The sequence below is a fragment of the Papaver somniferum genome, chromosome 2 (assembly GCF_003573695.1).
Source record: "Papaver somniferum cultivar HN1 chromosome 2, ASM357369v1, whole genome shotgun sequence".
NCBI lineage: Eukaryota > Viridiplantae > Streptophyta > Magnoliopsida > Ranunculales > Papaveraceae > Papaver > Papaver somniferum.
Genome location: NC_039359.1, coordinates 205307822 through 205328284, shown reverse-complemented (window position 1 = coordinate 205328284; position 20463 = coordinate 205307822). Strand labels below are relative to the sequence as shown.

The 20463-nt window shown below is 37.3% G+C and overlaps 3 protein-coding genes across 3 annotated transcripts; 2 read left to right on the top strand and 1 right to left on the bottom strand.

The window, feature by feature from the left end:
* Positions 1-1893: 1893 nt before the first annotated feature.
* On the top strand, positions 1894-3222 carry LOC113352635. The gene has a single exon (XM_026596434.1). The coding sequence runs from the start codon at positions 1894-1896 to the stop codon at positions 3220-3222; it is 1329 nt and encodes a 442-aa protein (XP_026452219.1).
* A 2802-nt stretch (positions 3223-6024) lies between these two features.
* Positions 6025-7643, top strand: LOC113354426 (transcription factor MYB30-like). The gene is made up of 3 exons (XM_026597762.1): positions 6025-6237; positions 6395-6524; positions 6618-7643. Exons 1-3 carry the CDS (start codon positions 6102-6104, stop codon positions 7426-7428), a joined length of 1077 nt encoding a protein of 358 aa, XP_026453547.1. The 5' UTR covers positions 6025-6101; the 3' UTR covers positions 7429-7643.
* Positions 7644-12611: 4968 nt separating this feature from the next.
* On the bottom strand, positions 12612-19310 carry LOC113352634. The gene is made up of 6 exons (XM_026596433.1): positions 19098-19310; positions 17484-17690; positions 17129-17323; positions 13252-15120; positions 13118-13162; positions 12612-12615 (listed from the first exon to the last, which is right to left on the bottom strand). The coding sequence occupies exons 3-6, from the start codon at positions 17296-17298 to the stop codon at positions 12612-12614; spliced, it is 2088 nt and encodes a 695-aa protein (XP_026452218.1). The 5' UTR covers positions 17299-17323; positions 17484-17690; positions 19098-19310.
* Between the last annotated feature and the right edge of the window lie 1153 nt (positions 19311-20463).

Sequence of the window (20463 nt, the reverse complement as noted above, 5' to 3'; positions counted from 1 at the left end):
TTTATAGTATAGGCCATCTAATTAGGGACGGAGTGAGTATATAAAAGAAAATTAATTGGTTTTAAAATCCCAGTACCGATTCTAGGTTTTCAGGGGAAATGAAAGGATATGTAAAAAAGAAAAATTAGAAATACTCCAATTATAAATTAGGTCACTTAATAATGGGACGGAGGTAGTAAAATTTTATATTTTAAATTCAGTCTTGAGATGTGTGCATATGCAAGGGTTTAGAAGAGCTCCCTTACAATTGGCTGTCACGAGGGTCACCCCGTGGTAATGCCGGAAAATTAATAATCAAGGGTCGCTAGGAGAAACTCTTCGATACATCTAACGATTTACGTATTCATTTATCATTGCCATGACCTAACAGTTGACATTTCCGACGATTTAACATTCACTATCTATTAAGAACTGTTTACACATTATTATTCACCACAAAAATCTGTTTGCAATGCATATGCCGAAATTCTGTCAACCAGATGATTATATATTACGCGTTATAGCTTACCCAATAATTATAAAGAAGGCACATGTAGAAAACCAAAGGCAAAACTAGGAAACCAGACTCGAATGGTTATAAAGCGCCGTATCTCCATATATATAACTCACCAGGAACTGGCTAGACATGTTCTTGTATTATCTCAATATTCGGTAGTGTTTGGCCGAATGAAATATAAGTAATGATTTGTCCTTTCCTAACACCGAGGCCTTTTCAGCACAATTGGTTCCAGAGTTGGCAGAAAACTCTGTAATTTAGCGTGTTCGGGCCGAAACAATCCATGGATGGGTGACCTTCCGGAAAGTTGCTGCTGGATAACCGCAGTGGCTAAGAGGGGACAATATCGGTGGAGGGACGGGTCATTCCAAACCATGATATTCGGCAGTGGTTGGCCGAATGGAATATAAGTAATGATTTATCCTTTTCTAGCACCGAGGCCTGATGGGTTCACTTGACTGAGTTGTGGGAAAAACTTCGCAGTTAAGTGTGCTCGACCGAAAGTAGTCATAGGATGGGTGACCTCCCCGGAAGTTGTTGCTGGATTACCGCAGTGATGCCCCTTAAAAACCTCATACTGTCGGATAACCTCTATGGGTAAGTGGGATAAATATCAGTATTAGTTGTGATACAACTAGAGACGGGTCGCTTGCACTCTAGTGGGAAATTATGCTAGGATGTTATGCCAGATATTGGTCTCACAAGAGGCAAGGAACGTCTACATAATACCGAGGCCTTTTCAGCACAATTGTCTCCAGAGTTTGCAGAAAACTCTGCAGTTAAGCCCGGGATGGGTGACCTCCCGGGAAGTTGTTGCTGGATTACCGCAGTGATGCCCCTTAAAAACCCCATACTATCGGATGACCACTGTGGCTAAATGAGGGCAGTATCGGTGGAGGGTCGGATCGTTACGGTTCCTATAAATCCGACCAGTTTTTTTGAAAAGTAAATTTAGAAGAAGTACTCACTTCAAGACAATCAGTACTTCAGTTGAGACTTCAGACTCTTACAATTTTCTACAACACATACCTAAGTGTATTTCAGATGAGGATAACTAAGAACTTCAACAAATTCCTTTTGAGGCAGAGATTTTTGATACTTTAATGTCTATGGAAGCCTAGACTTCACCAGGTCCAGATGGGTTTCCACCTGGAGTTTACCAAACACAATGGAATACAGTTAAAGTGGATCTTATTCAAATGATTCAGAACTTTTTTCATTCTGGTTTTCTTGTCAAGCAACACAACAAAACTAGATTCTCTCTTATTCCAAAAAACTCAACACCCCACAAGCCTGAAGATTTCAGACCTATAGCATTGTGCAACACCACATATAAGTTAATTTCCAAGATCATTGCTAGAAGGATGAAAAAACATATATGAAAGATTATTTCACCTATGAAGGCTGCCTATGTGCGAGGGAGGTTAATTTCTGAAAATATCTCTCTTGTACAGGAAATGGTTCATAGTATGAAGAGACAATCAGGTAGAGTGGGTTCTTTGGCATTGAAGATGGACATGTCAAAAGCTTTTGACAGGTTAGAATGTGATTTTTTAATGCAAGTTCTGAAGCAATTTGGCTTTTGTGATAAATGGTGTCATTTAATACACCAATGCATCAGTACAACTCAAGTAGAAGTTCTTCTAAATGGATCTCCTTGTCAATATTTTCATCCTTCAAGAGGCATTAGGCAGGGGGATCCTTTTTCTCCCTACCTATTTATCATTGACATGGAATCACTTTCTAGAAGGCTAGCTTTTTGTGAACAGACAAAAATTATTCCTGGTGTCAAAATAGCAAGAAGAGCTCCTAAAATAAATCATCTTCTGTTTGCAAATGTTTGTTTGCTGTTTTCAAAAGAAAACTTAGATCAGACAAGGAAGCTTCTAGAAGTTATTGAAGAATTTAATAAATTCTCAGGTCAAGTTATCAACTTTAATAAGTCATCATTATACTTCAGCAACAATGTCCGTCCTTCAGCATGTGAGACATTAGCAGGTATTCTTCAAGTTTCTATTATGGACTCTAGTGAGAAATATCTTAGACTTCCCTTCTTCATTGGAAGAGACAAGAAAATTCCCTTCTATTCTTTGGTAGAAAAAATAGATACTAGATTATCTATGAGGAACTCTACTAATTTATCTGAGCCAGGAAGAACAATTATGATCAAACATGTTCTTAATGCCTTACCTGTTCATCACATGACTTCTTTCAAGTTACCCGATCAAACAGTAAAGAAACTAAATTCCATACCAGGTAAATTCTGGAGAAGAAAGGATACTAATAAGGGTGCTATTATATCTTGGTCTAACTTGAGTAGATATAAAGAAGAAGGTGGGCTTGGTTTTAGGGACTTGGAATGTTTTAATAAAGCTTTGCTCTCTAAATCTGCTTGGAGACTTTGTACCAGAGGTTTTGATCTGTGGTTTGATGCAATGGGTGCTAAATACTATCCTAATGGAGATATATTTGAGTATACAGTTAAAGATGATTCGTCTTATGCATGGAGAAGTATTAGTTCTCAAATTCAGTTCATAAAGGAGAACAATTTTTGGAATCTAGGTAATGGATCTCTAATTAGGATTTGGAAGGATGTATGGATACCTGGTCTTGACTCCCCTCCTGAACCTAAAACAAATTCTAGAAAGATGTATGGATACTTGGTCTTGACTCTCCTCCTGAACCTAAAACAAATTCTATTGATCCTTCTTTTATTTCTTGGTTAAGGAATTATTGGCACCAGAGTCGAGTACATGGAGTATTGGGCTTCTTTTTGATCTTTTCTCTCCTAAGCTGGAAAATATTATTGTGGAACTTAATATACATCCTTCTCAAAAGACAAGCTAATATGGAAGCTAGAAAAAAAATAGATCCTTTACAGTTAAGTCTGCTTACAAGAAAATCTACTTAGAGACTCGTGGAAATTCAGATTTCTCTGATGAAAAGAAAAGATTATCAAGATTATGTGGAGTCTCCCTGTACTTCCAAGGATTAAATACTTTATTTGGAAATGTTTACCTGAGATATTGCCTACTAAAGAAAGGAGACTAAGATTTTCTGGTAATGCCGATATTAGATGTCCTTTGTGTGGTCTAGAAGAAGAAAGTTCTTCACACATAATTCAACAATGCAGTTACTCTAGAGCAGTTTGGTTTGGATGTGCAGGTCTGCAGTTTGATTCTCACAGCCATCTAAGTCAAGTTTTATCCAACTGGATTCATCAATTCAGTCAAGGAACCCTTACTTCTGACATTTTCATAAAAAGAATGGCGACAGCTTGGGATATTTGGAAAGAGAGATATTCCAAGGTTTTTGATAATAAGCTAATGGAGCCTCAGCAGCTTATTCTCAAAATAGCTTCTTCGTCTCTTGATCATATTGAGCCTAAGAATAAACTATCAATTAAGCTAGTATCGAGAGTAGAAAGATCTAACTTAAAATGGATTCCACCAGTTGTAGGATATTTTACTGTTAATTTAGATGGGTCTTTTGATCATTTAACCAAGAATGCAGAAACTGGACCGATTCTCCATAATTTTGCAGGTACTGCCAGAGGAGCAAAATGCTCCTATGTTAAACAAGCACTAAGTCCGGAGCATGTGGAGGGTCTGGCGCTGTGGGAGGCTGTAAAGTGGATTTAGCTGCTGAAGTTAGAGGAAGTCAACTTTGAGACAGACTCGATGATTCTAATAGAAGCTATCACCAAGGGCCAATTCAATATCAACTGGCAATTCTATCATTTCATTAAGGAAATTATTATCTGTTTTAGAATTCATAAAAACTGAAAAGTTTATTATGTAGCTAAAGAACAAAATAAGGTGGCAGACATACTGTCGAGAGTAGCTCAAATAAAGAAACTTATCAAAGTATGGTCTGACTCCACCTCTAGTTGTATCTCTGATCAACTCCGGTCTGAATCCCATGATTGATTTTTTCTATAAATTATTTTCGTTTCAAAAAAAAAAAATTAGAAGAAGTAGCAAGTTTAAATAAAAAACAATAAATGTTGAAGGAGTGGTCTTTTCACAAAGGAGATTAAGTTTAAAATAACCGAGTAAAAAAGGAAAAAACAACAAGTTTTTAAATACTCTAGACGTCATTATATCATTTTGAATATTTAGAAAAGAAATAAAAAAAACTAAAACAAGCTCTTGAAAGCAAATAACTTGAGGTCAAGTTCACAAAAATTTTGAAAAACAAAGAATTGTGACAACAAACAGGTTGTCATATGCTCTTTCTCCCGCTGCTTCACTTGAAATAGAGGCGAAAGAGATTTGGTCTTTGGGGCGTAAATTTTTCCGATAATGGGCGTATTTGTAGAGGCGTTATTAATTCATTTGAAATAGGTCGGTCTTTTTGATAACCTCGCTCTAACAACGAATGATAAGTTATTATTCTGATTTCTAAAATTCAATGTGGCCTCTTTCAGCTGGTGTGTAATTTAATTGCAGGATCATAATTACGGCGACATATTGCTTGAGCAGATATTCTAACCTTTTTTTTTTTTTTTTTTTAATTTGATTAGAAAGGTTAATTGTATTAGAAAGAAGATATCCAATACAGAGAAGAAAGAATATAAAAAATAAAAAAACAGAAAACTGACACATTACAGTGCTACAAAGAAAACAAAGCTCCCGAGCGCCACAGACAAAGTCAATTTCAGACTAAAATAACAGCCAACAAAGCTTAAGACCTCCCAAACTAACAGGCAGCTAATCATTTCTTCTTTGCCGATTTCCTGTGACCTCAGCCAAGCTTGTCATTGTTTGATTCGTCCTTCCATCCTAACTTTCCAAGCTCCCTATCCTTCCAAGATTTTTGATATTTATCATTTAGCCCACATAAGATGCTTGTCTGTGTTTTCCGCTGGTATCTCCTAGCAAACCAGAATTTTTTTTAATAATTGTAAGAGATTTTGCGGGAGCATCGGAGTTTTCAAGAACTTTCCTAGCATGCATATCATCTCTTTACCTTCTTTAAATTTATTTTCTTCAAAGAGAGATCCAAAAATTGTATCTTCATCACCTTTTTCACAAGTTTCCACATTGATATTTTCAACCATAAATTGAGAACAAGTAGGCATTGATATTTGGTTTAATACCATAAACCGCGCATTTATTGAGAAACAGCAAGTCATGCACGTACAGTACGGTCCATGTGAACCCAAGAAAGAACTTACATGCATGCATTATGCATATATGCACACACCATTACAGGTACTGCTCTATTAATCTGGCTAGTAAACACACAAAATAAATAATACAATATTTTTCTTAGAAAACTGTTCGTCACAATTTCTATAATAAGTCAATAACTTGGCGTAAATATGATTGAATTTAATATGTTTTCATAAGAATTTTATTTTTTATACTGTTTTTCATAAGAAAGTATTCAATGGAATAAGCTAAGTAAGTCAGAGAGGTAGATCAAAATCATCAAATGAGTGAGACAGCTGTTGTACCCCTCTCTCTCTCTCATATGAGGTTATTCATAACTCAATTCATTTTCTTGTTTATACGGAAGTTGAAGAGTCTTCCCCATAAAAAAGAAGAGATCAGAAGAAAAGAAAAGAAAAGAAAAGAAAAGAAAAGAAAGCAAGCAATCCATGGGTAGACCTCCTTGTTGTGATAAAGTACTTGGTATCAAGAAAGGACCTTGGACTCCTGAAGAAGATCTAATCTTATCATCTTACATCGAAGAACATGGACCAGGGAATTGGAGATCAGTACCAACTAATGCGGGTAAGATTAAAATATCCTCCTCAGAGTTTTCTCTACTTCGTAGTATGAGTTTGATTTTATGCATGGTGATCAATATATTTTTCGTATATGCACTTTAATGCGTATCTTTTAATTGTTGTTTGCTTGTTGCATCGTTGTTATTGTCGTCTTGTTTTAGGCTTGCCAAGATGCAGCAAAAGTTGCAGGTTGAGATGGAGTAATTACTTAAGACCAGGCATCAAGAGAGGAAACTTCACTGAATTGGAAGAAAAGAAAATCATTACTCTTCAAAGTTTATGGGGCAACAAGTACATAAAACCCTACACTAATGTTTAGTTTAATTTCGAAATCAATTGCATAATCTTTGATAATCTGACCTTTTTTCTGGGCGTATCACACAGATGGGCAGCAATAGCTTCAAATCTTCCCCAAAGAACAGACAATGATATAAAGAATTATTGGAATACACATCTTAAGAAAAAGCTCAAGAAGTTTCATTCGGTATTACACCCTCATCATCTGGGATCATCATCAAAAAGCTTTGAGTTTCTTAACAAAGATTATAGGAGAAGTTATGATAGAACAAGCTTCGAATATCATCGTTTGATCCATCAAGCTTCATCCTTAAATAAGTTCATTAGTAGCACCATTACTAATAGTATTACCTCATGGTCCTCGTCTACTACTACTACTTATGCTTCAAGCACAGGAAACATTTCAAGACTCTTGGAAGGTTGGATGAGAACTTCTCCTAATAAGTTGAAAGACAGTAGTATACTCAAATTACTGACTACCCAAACAGAAGAGGAAGTACTACCTGGTGGCAGCGATAACTCCAATAACGACAACCACAACACTAGCAACAATAAGCTTGTTGATGATGACAATCTACTTATTAAGAAAGTTGAAGTCCAAGAAACCTGTAATGGAGATGATTATCTTATATCAAATGAGGCAGATTATTTTGAATCACTTTTAACATTTGACTCGACTACAATACATGAGTCGACATCAGCACCTTCAAAGGAACCTCAAACAACTAATACCACTCTGGAAGATAGGGTTGATTCGATTACAGAGACTAATCACCAAGGGTTGGTTGAAGATGATCAAGACCAACCTCCATTTTCTTTACTAGAGAAGTGGCTCCTGGATGAAGCAACTGGACAAATTCTTGAGGAAGATCAAATGGAGATCTCTCCAATATGTTGATGGTAATGCTCTTCTTCTCTGGAGCCATAGGTTCACAAGTTATGCGCATGAAGAACGTTCAAATTGATTATTATGTGCTGCGATGATCTACATATGGCGAAAAACAGTTTTTAAGTATGAATTTGTGTTTTAGAACATGGTTATCTCTTTCAAAAAGTGAATGATCTACATAAAATAAATCAAGGGCGTTTTTCCGATATACACCCATTTCAAAACCTGTTTTCCAATATGCACCCGTTTTTTTGGATATTTCTAATATACACCCGAAAAAATAACTCCGTCCGTTTTTAAAACGGCTAACAGCCGTTATCTGTGTAGCTGACACCACAACTGGCACCACATGAAAAAGACAAAAAACTTCCTATGGGATAAACTCGGGTCCAGATCAATCGAGTTGATAACCTGGTTGACTCAGAAAACCATGCACGTGCACGTCACATGACCTGCAATAAAAATTGTCATTTAACAGGTGGATTCATCTTGTGCGTTCAAATAAACGGCCACGATTACAACCCTAAATTTTAATGTTTTTCACTGCTATAAGAACCAGTGATGAAACCTAATCCCTTTTCAACATTCAATCACACAAATAAGCCATGAATGGAGGCCAAAAAGACTCACCAAGTAGTAGCAATAGAAAAAACAGTGAGAAGAAAATCATGACTGAATGTTCAATCAGTGAACAAGGAAACCATGAGACAAAAGTGTGTCCATGGTTGTACACAAGGTGCAAACATGTACCTTGTAATGGTATAAGGCAAATACTACAATCCACCACAGCTGATAGTAATGGGAAAATGTTTTTGAAGTGCTCAAATGTTACCTGCACATATTTTGAATGGTTTGATGATGCCAAAGATCCTACAAAGAGCTTGATGTTGAAGTTACCAACAGATTGTGGTTGCTCTGCTTGTGGAGATGCACATATGATGAAAGATTGTCCACTGCATAATCAACCATGCTTCAAGGCACACTGCAAAGAAAAACTCAAGTTGTCATCATGTAAGAATGAACACAACAGAGACATATCTTACCTCAAGTGCAGTGAATGTCAAGCATTTACATGGGCTTCAGATGCTGTTTTTATTGCTGCAAGAAAAAGTGTTATGAATCTGCAAACAATATGTAGGGATCTTGGAAAACTTTATATGTAAACTTATCTGCAACAAGTTATGTAATAAAAAGGAAATTTATATCAAAGTTCTTCAATCAAAACTAACACTTGAGTTTTTCAATCTAAAAAATATTGAAATTGTTCAAAACATAAACATTTCCAAGTCTCAATCAACACAACCCAAAAAGAGACAGATCCAAAAAATTTCAAAAGATAACATTCACAAAATCAATTTTTCTTTGTCTTCTTAGCCTTCCCCTGGATCTGAATACACTGTGTGATATTTTGTGAAACAGATCCATACATAGGGTGTGTCACAGTCTGTGAAACATTTTGTGCAACCTTCCTCTTGGATCCAACATCTTTAGATGATTCACCTGCAGTCTTCTTCACATTCTTTGCTTTACTTGGTTGTGATGGATATGAGAAACTAAAATCAGCAGCATCTACTTGAGTTCTTGGTCTCTTTCCCTTTGGATTCTGTCTAACTTCACCTCCTTTACAAGTTGATTTGTTGTGACCTACTACCTTGCACCTTGAGCATCTTCTAGTTCTCACTTCAACTCTAGGTTCATCATATGACTTTATCCTTTTAGTTCTTGGTCTTCTTGTAGATCTACTTGAGATGAGAGTATTGAGCTTCATGTCTACCTGGAGAGAGATTGGAAAGAAACAATTTGGGGGATTAAAATATGATGAAACCCTAAAACATTTAATATAATATTAAAAACACAACAACCAATAAATAGGTTACCTTTACCCAGTCCTTTGGGTCATCTAAAGGATGCACCACTGGTGCATATGTGGCTCTATAAGATTCCACTCTAAAGTAAGGACTGCAATATCTACACAAGCACAACAACAAAAATTTAATGGATTGAATTTAATGAATGGACAAAAACAAAACTACAAAAATTGAAGACAAAGACAAAACTACAAAGCTTCAAAGACAAAAACAAAACAACAAAAATTAAAGTTACTTAATATACTTACTTAGGCCAATCAGCTCTAATTGTCTTCAATGCACAAACTGCATGTTGGCAGGGAAATCCCCTCTTCTGCCACTGCTCACAACTGCATACTTGATTAACAATATTAACAGTAAACATTTTATTTGTGTCCCTGTTAGTTACTGAATATATCTTACCTGCCACACATCCAACTGTCTTGAACTTACCAACTAATTTCATCATCTTCTCAATTAACTTAACTGCAGCGGGAACCAACTTCCCATGTGTCCACCCAGCACATTCAGTCCTCCTCTTATAAAACAAGCCCATGACTAACTGTCCATACATCATTCCTAACATACAAATTGGTTTGTCCCTTAAATTACATACCATGGAGTTAAAAGACTCAGAAAAGTTATTATTCATATGTTCCATTTACTTGTGCTATCAAAAAAAGCTCTTGACCAAGACTCAGGATTTTCCCTCATAAGATACATAAAAGCTTCCTCATTTTCATTCTTCAAAAGTTCCATGTTTTCCTACAGGAAACATAACTAAGTCTTAATTTCAGAAAACAAAATTAAAGTCTTAATTTCAGAAAACAAAATTAAAATCTTAAAAAATGGTACAATCTATAACTAAGTGAGAAAACTTACAAAAAAAAAAATGCTTCTTCTTATAACATTTTACTGCATTCCAAAGGTGAGATTGCAGTTCATAGCCCTTGAATTTCTTCTTGAAGTTCTTACTTAAGTGATAAGCACGTAAGTGTTACATTTTACACCCATGTTTATATTAGTTAGGACTCAATATTTTGGCTAACAATATTATTTTAGTGCTTTTGTAGAAATTACAAATGAATTCCATCATCCGAAGAATAAAAGGCTAAACCAGAAATTAAATGGTGTTTGCGTCACAAGGCATTGAGAAGCAACTTAATTAATTATTCCTTGCCTAATTAACAATCGATGTGTCACCTGGTGCTTTTTCATCTCATGGACATGAAGTGGTTTGAGTACCACTAAATTTGGGTACTGCCTTGGATACCACATTCTGGTAGTGGAATAACGCAGTGAGACGTGTCTGTCTCTCATGACCACAATTCTACGTGGTTGTGTCAAGTGGTGTTCTTCATCTACATAACAAGGTTCATAACGTTTTGTGAGAAATATTCGTCACTGAACATTAGTGGAACACGACAACAGTGCCAGTAACCGCAACAGATGGAGTTCCATGGGGTTTCTGTCCAAGTGAAGGGTCTGTCGCATACAAGGGAGAAAGGAAATGATGTTGTAGCCGAGACAGCCAGAGATTTGCAAGCAGTAGCCGAGAACATGAAGAACTGAAGTGGAGATATGTAAATGAAGATGGAAGCTAGTACTCCATGAATGATGACTTAGATGTGAATCCGATTTGGCAGTAGGTGATTCTCGAGCTCTCTATTGCAGCAACATTATTGAGTTCGAATGACCCATGACCCTTGATTGAGTTCGAATGATTGAAAGATATGGGTCATATATGGATTTTGTACCTTGAAAGCAGCAATGAAGAACCAGGTCAATGGTTAAAATAAGAGACGATTTTGCAGACAAGGAGAGTTATGTCTCGGTTGGTATGCTGTTGTTCGAAGTGATATCATGAAAATTAATAGTGCAGCAGCGACGATGAAGATTCTGGGACAGAAGCTGCTGCTGTGATCGTAGTTGACAGAAATGGCAGTAGTAGTTGGGGTCTTGGCATTCCGTTCAGAAAAGAGAAGTTCGTTGTTGCCTGGATTCCGAAAGGAGTTGGATTTGGAAGTCGTAATCAAGGCAGCAGCTCTTTGCAAGGTGATTTTGCTTATTCTGTCACTCAGTTGTTTGAGTTAGAACTCTTCTGCCGAACTCGAACGGTAACTTCAATGCTTGAGAATGCTTATGGAGTCAAGAAGTATGAGCGGTGACTGTATAGTAATGGAGTTGATCCATTGAGACGGAAAAGAGAAGAAGACGGCAGCAAACAAAGTCAGCGTCCGTGCATCGATTGGTTGGAATTTGGAATGGTGATGTGAATGGAGACGGGTTCTGTTGCTGAGTGCCAGAAGAAAAGTAGGTCGAAATAGTGGTGGCATGATAACAAGAAGAAAGAGCTAGCTGCTGTAGCTGCCATGAGATCGAGACAAGGAGCTGGTGGTGTAGTTGAATGCGAGAAGAGAGAATGGTCAGTTTGTTAGCCGGAGTTGGTAACTGAATCGATTGCAGCTGGCTATTGTGAACGACGGGTCTTGGCATTTGCTGATGAACGACAGCAACATCAACAGATGGATATTACGGCTGGATTAATCGTGACTGGTGGAGGTATTCTGCAGTTTTAATTCTGATCAATTGAAGTACGAGATGTTCATGTGGCCAGAATACCAGGGAGAGAACAAGGAAGAACGGAAACAACTCTTGGCAGTCCTGAGGGTGAAATCAATGGAGATGCAGGTGACGATTGAGTGGTTCTGATCGGGAAAGATCGGCAGTGGTGATTGTATTCAGATTTAAGGAAAAGAACTGGTAATGCTACTGTTGATATTTAGGGTTGGTTTTGGCTGTATAAATCAGTAGAGAAAGAGGACTCGAAGGCTGCTTTGCTGTGAACTCCGGTGGTCTTGGACGGATCGAAACTGGTGGTGATGAACTCAGGAATGAACGAAGATAGAAGATACCGAAGTTAGCCGTGAACTTAATGTTTAGAAGTGATGACTAGTGGGTCTAACTCGAGATTCAGAGAATGGAAAGTTGTTGTGGCCGGAGTTGGGAGAATCCAGTAATAGTGCTCGAATGGGATTGGTGTTATAGTTGGATCGAGAAGATGGCGGGCAATGGAATTGGTCTTGTGGTCGGTCTGGCAGAAGACAATTGGTGGAGCTGGTGCATTGGCCGGACTGGAGATGGAGTTGGATGTTCGGGTAATTGGGCTGGGCTGTAGCAGTGGCAGATGTCGCTAGGTTTTGTCTTGAAATCCTTTGCATCACCTATATGAAGAGATACGGCCGTGAACAGAGAATACTAGGGTTTGGAGTTTCTTCTTTTCGGGATCTTTTTTGCTTAGCTAGTTTGATTTGAATATGTTTATGGCTTTTGAGAAAGCCATGTCTAGCTAGAGCCATGTAAAGGTTTAGGTAGAAACCAATTTAATTGTGTGAACTCTTTATTTATATGCTAAATAATGATTTGATTGATTAATAGTTTTTCTTCATATAGCTTGGTGTTTAATCGTTTATGTGATTTTTTTGATTATTTATGCTTTTGAATTGATATTTCGTGCTTCGGTTAAATCCCTAGACGTGGTATGCAAGGATTGATAGGTAATGCTTTAGAATCACTACCCATGAAGCGAAGAAAACTATAGCGGAGAAACAATATTTGATAATGCATGGAATATATTTTTAAAGATTAGTAGAGTTTGCATAATTAATTGGTGGAAACCGAAAACCTTAATAACCCATTTTTATATTATATCATTTTGTTCCGAACTCCTGAAAAATCGTTAAAACATCATCTTGTCGATTAGTTACTTTTGATATTAGTTGGTTGAGTATTTCACACTCCTCGAGGGAACGACCTGTACTTGCCATTGTTCTACTAGTCAGACACTGTGCACTTGCAGTATTTTATTGTGGGTTTCCCAACCTACCATTAAGTGCCTGCCAAATTTAGTATGCATTCCAAAGGTGAGATTGCAGTTCATATGAAAGACATATTGAAAAAATAACTTAAGATACAAGTACATTACCTATAACAATATCTATGAGGAGTTTTTCCAAACACTACAGCCACAACTTCATGTAATCCCTTCTGCCTATCAGATATGAATGTAATTGGACACTTATGATCAGTGATATGTGGAGCCAAATGTTGGAGAAACATGGTCCAATTCTCTATGGTCTCAGCCCTGCAAACCATAATCCCTAATGGTACTAAACCACTTTGTGCATCTAGTGTTGTTGCAGCCATTAGCACACCACCATGCTTTCCAGTAAGATGGCAAGCATCCAACCCAATTACCGGTCTACATCCATCTTTAGATCCTTGAAGTGTTGCTGCAAAACAGATTGTCATGCTTTCAAAATGATCATCATCTTGTGCATATGTGTAAATAGCCACACAACCATCATTTGTTTTGGTCACCATGTTACAGAAAGTGGGTACATTGTTGAGACTTTCTTCATAGTTCCCATACTGTGATTCTATAACTAAATTTCTTGCCTTCCATGCTGTTTGATATGGTATATCAATGTTGGTTTGAGTAAAAAAGTCTTCTTTTATTTGTCCTGGCTTTGGAATAACTTTCCCAGCAGTGGTTTTAAGCCTATCCTTTACCCAGTCACAAACAAAATAATTGTTTGCAGACTTATTTCTCCCTGTTGGATCACCAACACATGTATGTTTTTCTTCCAGAATTGTAATTGACCAGTAACCACCTTTTTTCCTTCTTGAACAAAACACAAACCAAGGACATTTATATTCCTCATGAAATCTACATATAACCTTCACTCTCCTGGAACAACTAGATCTGACCAAAAACTGAGTTTCATTCAAGACACATAAAGCCCTCAAATTCCTTTTAAAGTCTTCCTGTTTAGCAAATCTGGTACTAAACAGCATCATACTTGGATCAACTGGTTCAACCTCTTCATCCTCAGGGAACTGTGGTTCTTCTTCTTCCTTTTCAAAGTGGACTTTGTGTTCTTCTACAAAGTTTTGAAACCACTCAGATTGAGCATCATTACCTCCATGTTTTTCTTTAGCTTCCTCTTCATTAGATTGAGCATCATTACCTCCATGTTTTTCATTAACCTCCTCTTCATCACTGTCATCATCTTCACCTTCATAAACAGTTCCAAACTCCCTATAATCCCTCTCATCTTCATCACTATCAAACAACACTGGAGGCTCCATTTCCTCCACAGGGTGACATTCATCAACATCTAAATTTTCTAACTGCACATTGTAATCATCAGGCAACAAGGTTTGGTCTTTCACAAGCATTGTCCAATAATCATGATTGAATGTTTCTCTTCCTTCATCTTCAATTACTTGTGAAGGCTGACTGCTACTCCCAACATTCCACATGTTGTCACCAATACTAGCCTGACTCAAACATGATAACCCATCACTTTCAACCTTATTCAGCAAATCTACAAAAGAAAGCTTTCTTGCAGTACCCATTTGTTCATAACCCACTTGTTGAACTGATTTTTCCATTTTAGCTGCTAGTCTAGGTGATCTCCTAGGTGACTCCATTGAATATTCACCCAAATTCTTCTTTGGCGTAACTACTGACTGCTTCATCTTAACTGCATCATACTCCTCTTCAACACAAATTACAAACACTTTAAGTTCAATATCTCCCATTTTATTAGGTACAGCCTCATTCCAAAACCTATCAAAATCTTCATCCATCACTAAGTATTCTGGCACATTTGGGTCATCATCCCACCAATACAGATTAACCTTTTGGCTAGTACCAAGCCATAATCTTGTATGTACCATATCCTCAAACATTTTCAGATTAATCAGGTCTCTACATATGTTGGGGAAAGATAGACACATTTCAGAATTCACCACATGAACACTAATATCCCAATACGGTATAATTGCACTGCACAGAAACGAAATAAAATCAATAAATAACACAATCTACAATAAATAACACCATTTCTGCATTAAAACAAAATCGATTCAATAAATAGCACTATCTGTAATAAAACCCCAGATCAAATCAAAAATATTAGAAAATAAAATCCCAAATCAAATCGAGAGAAGATGAAAAAAATTAGAAAATTAAACATATGTCTTGATAACTTCAATAAAAACAGAGATGGGTTCATCAATTAGGGCTTACAAATCATCAAAAACTGGTGAAAAATAATTAGAATTTCAGTTCAGAAAAACCCTACCTCTTCGACTTTTTCTTCTCTGAATTTTTCTTCATAGCGTCTTGAAATCTTGTTAGATTCTTATTCTAGTTTGGGAAATCGTCGATTTTGCAACAAAAACTCAATTCGTATCTCATGAATCGAGACCAGCAGCAGCAGAAAGAGAGAAGAAGACGACTGAAATGAGAAAATGAAATCTTATCTTCTTCTCAACCTTTTGTTTCTGAGTCATGGGTAAACTCGTAATTTTGTAACTTAGATAAATCTAGGTCGTCCATTCCGATCGACAGATATACGGCTAGATCTTTAGATGTTGTGTGCTAACGTTTTCAATTATGATGGGTGTATATTAGAAATATCCAAAAAAACGGGTGTATATTAGAAAACAGGTTTTGAAATGGGGTCCAGATCGTCTGTGCCACTGCTTGTGTGTGCCCTATGTGCCACACCAATAGAAACACGGTATTTTCTCTTGGATTTGTAATATCTTCTTTAACTAATTAATTATCTTTCCTAATCGATTAGTGTTGTATAAATAGAAAATCTATTTAGTTAGTCATGGTTAATGAGAGGAATGATGTGGCGTGTTTCTATTGGTATGGCATAGGGCACACACAAGCAGTGGCACAGACGATCTCGACCCTTTGAAATGGGTGCATAACAGGAAAATTTCCATAAATCAAATATGCATGTAGTTAGTTAGATGAATTTCATTCCTTAAGTTTGTTAATTGAAATTGCCAAAGTTATCTTCAAAAATACATATAGTACTTAATCTACTGATAAAAATAAAAACTAAAATATGTGGTAATTTCATTCAATTAAGATTTCTTTTTATTGCCGATCAAATTAAAAATCCTATACACTGTTTTTTCATCACTCACTTTGTGAAAAACAGTATATAGTACTGATACTCGCGGGAAGATTAGGCTGGGTGTGTGATTAAGTCCACTACTGGATAATAAAGTACGTTTGCTGGCGGAAATTTGGTAACATGGAGGAGAAAGAAACAGATTCTTGTTGCACGGTCTAGTACCGAAGATGAATATTGAGCTATGGCGTTAACAACATGTGAAATCATTTGGCTTCGAGCTTTGTGACGTGATTTGTGGTTCGCTTCTCCTCAACCAACTAAAATGTTCTGTGACACAAGCTGCTATGATTATCGCCTCAAATCCCTTCTTTCATGAGATTACCAATTTTTTTCGAGAATAAAACGTGAAGAATAATGTCATCTGTAACCCTTTTATTCCAAGTGCTCTACAGTTAGCTGACACATTAACAGAAGGACTTTTTCGCTGCCAAATTTTAACCAAGTTGGGAACAATGAATATTTACGCACTAACTTGAGGGGGAATTTCAGAGAATATCTAAGATATGTGCAAGATATTGTTTATCAAATTGTGACAATCATGTTTCCATGTATTCCGGTGAATGTCTTGGGGAGTCGGAAAGGATTGATCTGTTTCGCTAGGTTCAAGGTAACGGAGAGGAGTTTGAGTGTCTGGGTGCTTGATGGAGACTTGGTATACCGTATATGTTGCACAAGGATACAGAAATTTAGGTTGCAAGTATCAGTCCAGTTGACAAAAATGTGGATATCCATATGTCATTAGGCTTACCATTAGGTTGCAAGCACGAGTGACTATAGCGACATAATTCATACATCATTAGGCTTCTCATTAATAATGGTCAATTAACCATATTTATGGAAAATGGACGACAAGCTTACCAGTAAGACGGCATCACGAGCAGCCAAGGCAGTGATATCAGCACAAGAGACGACATGGCCACAGGCTTTGTGGATGCGACTTCGTAGATCGTTAATGATCTTAAACGCTTGAGCTCTGAGTGAGAGATTTGGTGGTGCATTCTTCTCACTAGGTCCACTAGCAGATCCATCTAGCAAAACCGATCCATCACAACCCTAAACAAACATACAAAATTAGAGAACTGAAGTCAGTTGCGATATCAAAATCTTAGCTGCAAATCCTAAGGGAATACAAATTTTGGTAGTGATGAAGAAGTAGTAGTATAATTAAGAGTTATCTGAACAAAACAGTCACGGAAATGGAGACGAAGCAAACCTGCAGCTTGGCCAATATCTTTTTTAAAGATCTTAGTGAGTTCAGCTTGGCCATGATAGACCCTTCACTATGGATTAGACTGGTCTTCTGGTTCTGAAAAAACAACAAATGCAAGAACAAGAAATGAAGAAGAAGAAGACATTGTTTTCAGAAGCTATCACTCACCGCTTACTGTATTGGTTATTCACATGTTCATTCATAGGCGCACTGCATAAAGATAAGGAATAAATAATGCTTAATTACTTTAAATAAAAACAATGCCTGGATTATGCCATATAACTGTAAGAGAATGCTACAGAAATGAAAATGGGAAAAAATAAAGTTGGGGGAAAGTGGAGACTACAGACTTTGCAGGACTTGCTTTTCATTCAGATGGTTAGGCGTGTTCTTGGCATTTTCTTATTCACTTACTAAACTTTAAGCTTAAATATCTGATGCGTAAGATAAAATCTTTTGAATTGTTCAGACACATGCTGACTTTGCAGGACGAATCTTTTCACTCAGATTGCTAGGCATTTTTTTTCTTCCATTTGTTTATTCGCATCACATGGTCTCGAACAAACCAATTATCGGTATCTAGACCAAGGCGGCCAGCATCTGAGCGCCAAAAGAGACCAAATTTACTCCAAAAGTTCGCTAGTTTTCTTTTTGTACCCACAGGATTATGCACTAACCACTGGCCATGGGCAAGGGAAGGACCTATTGTAAAGCCAACGGGTTGAAAGTTGAAACACCCACAGGCCTTCTTCCTTTTTCAAGGACCTTGTATGAATTTGGTAAACCTGTGAAATTTGGCGACCTCTGAAGTAATATTGTTCCTTCCTGCATTCAATTTATCCATGGATGTATCTTGCACTTAGTGCGTATATTATATCATGTGGCACAGTGGCAGTAAGCTAGTGTATATATATCAGATTCTGGGTACACCAGGCCCACAGTCACTCAGCACCAGACAAGCATATATTTTATATGGGTTTTGCTATTCCGCACTCTCAACACCGCTCTATTCCCAGCACTGCCTGACGTGGCAATCTGAGCTGTGGATACGATAAAAAAAAAAAAAGCGGAACCACCTAAAATTTTCTCGCCTTTCAACTTGGGAATCTCTTCTATCTTCTTTATCATCTTGTAGCTGTGATTCACACATTGACGAGACCAATTTTTGATCAACAAATGAAATCAAGATCAAGGATTTTCCCATCTAACAAATAATCACAATAGTAACATTTCATAGGATAACATAATTAAATACTTGTAACCAACATCATCATAGATTAAAAAAAAAAAACCATCATCATAGATTCATAGATTGCAGTTTAAAAACCCAAAAAATCCCCTCTCATTTGAACCTAATTCACTTCTTTCTGTAAGTACGAAGTTTGTTTTGTTCGAACAACAATTTATCCGAACAACGTTACTGCCAATTTGCAGCATATCTTGATTTATTCAATCAATCTAAAAAGTTTGGGAATTACCTAACCTCTAAGGCAAATCAAAAAACCTAACAAAAATTTACACCCAAATCGATTCAAAACCTCCAATTACAAACCAATTTCAATTTTCGTTTTTTGGTAATTTTTTTTTATTCAAAAATTGCAAACTCAAAAAACTTACCTGATTTAAAATTAAATTCCCGTATTCCAGTTTTCATTTATTTTGCTTGATTTTTCTGTTCAAGAAGATGGATCAGTTGTGGTTTTAATTTTAATAACATGAACCTAAAGTTCTTCTGATTTTTTTCTAGTGAACATTTCATTTCATCTAAACATAACATAACTGAAAACAGAGAAGAGAGAGGGGGGAAGCCGGGACGTTCAGCTGAGAGAAAAGGAGTCGCTGTTTTTTTTTCGTGTGTTGATAGAATTGATAAAGTTTTGTCACTTGTACATGTGGACCAGGCCAATAGCATTTCCGATTTTATATTAATAGTCGATGTAAATGTAAACTGTCGATAAATATCATGTTGTTTGAGGGTGAAAACGATTTCTGCTGATTTCGGTAATTTCGGGTATGCGGGTGAAAAACGAGTTTAAACCCTAAACAATGTACTACAAGGGAGTACTTTAGATTCGAGAGATCAATCTGTACAAATCTGGCCTAAACCAAGAAATGGCCGTTCCAGACTTGCTTCAGTCACAAAGTGAAGGAGAATGGGTTGGTTTTTGGGGAGGGAAGCGAGGAAAGTGTTGAGACCAGGTTGATTCTGGAAAAGTAGTTGTTTCACGACTTGTATCAGAAAATGGGAAGCTCACAGATGGAAAGCTAGCGAATGTTTCTGAGTGTTGTATTGCCCTAACTGAACTTGTTGTTCGGTGGAAATAGGTAAGACCTATTTATACAAGTCGAAGTGAAACGTACTCTGGTCTCATTAAGAAATGGTAAATGGGTGAGTAAATGGGAGGAGGTGATGACCGGTCACGCTTGGAATTGATGTTCCATAAAAGAAAGCGTTTCGCCATAATTTCCCATGTTTACTGACCGCCTCATTCTTATTACACTTTCTTATAACGGGCGTAGTGTACGCCGCACGCTGTAAACCGCCAAATCAATACCCAAAGAGGATCCCCTAGTTTGTGATATGCGTTGATGTCTCGAGTGTTTTCGTGGAAAACATGTATCAAATTGTTGTCGTCTGGAAAGTCGAGCTTGGGAGACTTGCCGGCTTGGTGACCTTTGACGGTCGACATTTTGCATCTTAAGAGGAAAGGTAGCCGTTGATCGTCGCGCGCCTTCGTTTTGGTAACCGCGTAGGGAAGGCCGTCATGGAATGACGCGGCAAGGTGGTTGGCATGCCACGGCCACATGTGGCATGGCATGCCTTGGCACGGTTTGGCGTAGACAAAACTAGGTTTTTGGGCCAAAGGTTACCATGCGTTTTCTGGCGACCTTGGACGGCTAGGATTTGCATCTTGGTTTTGAAGGGTGACCGTTGACCGTCGCACGCCTTCGTTTTGGTAGCCGCATGGGGAAGGCCGACATG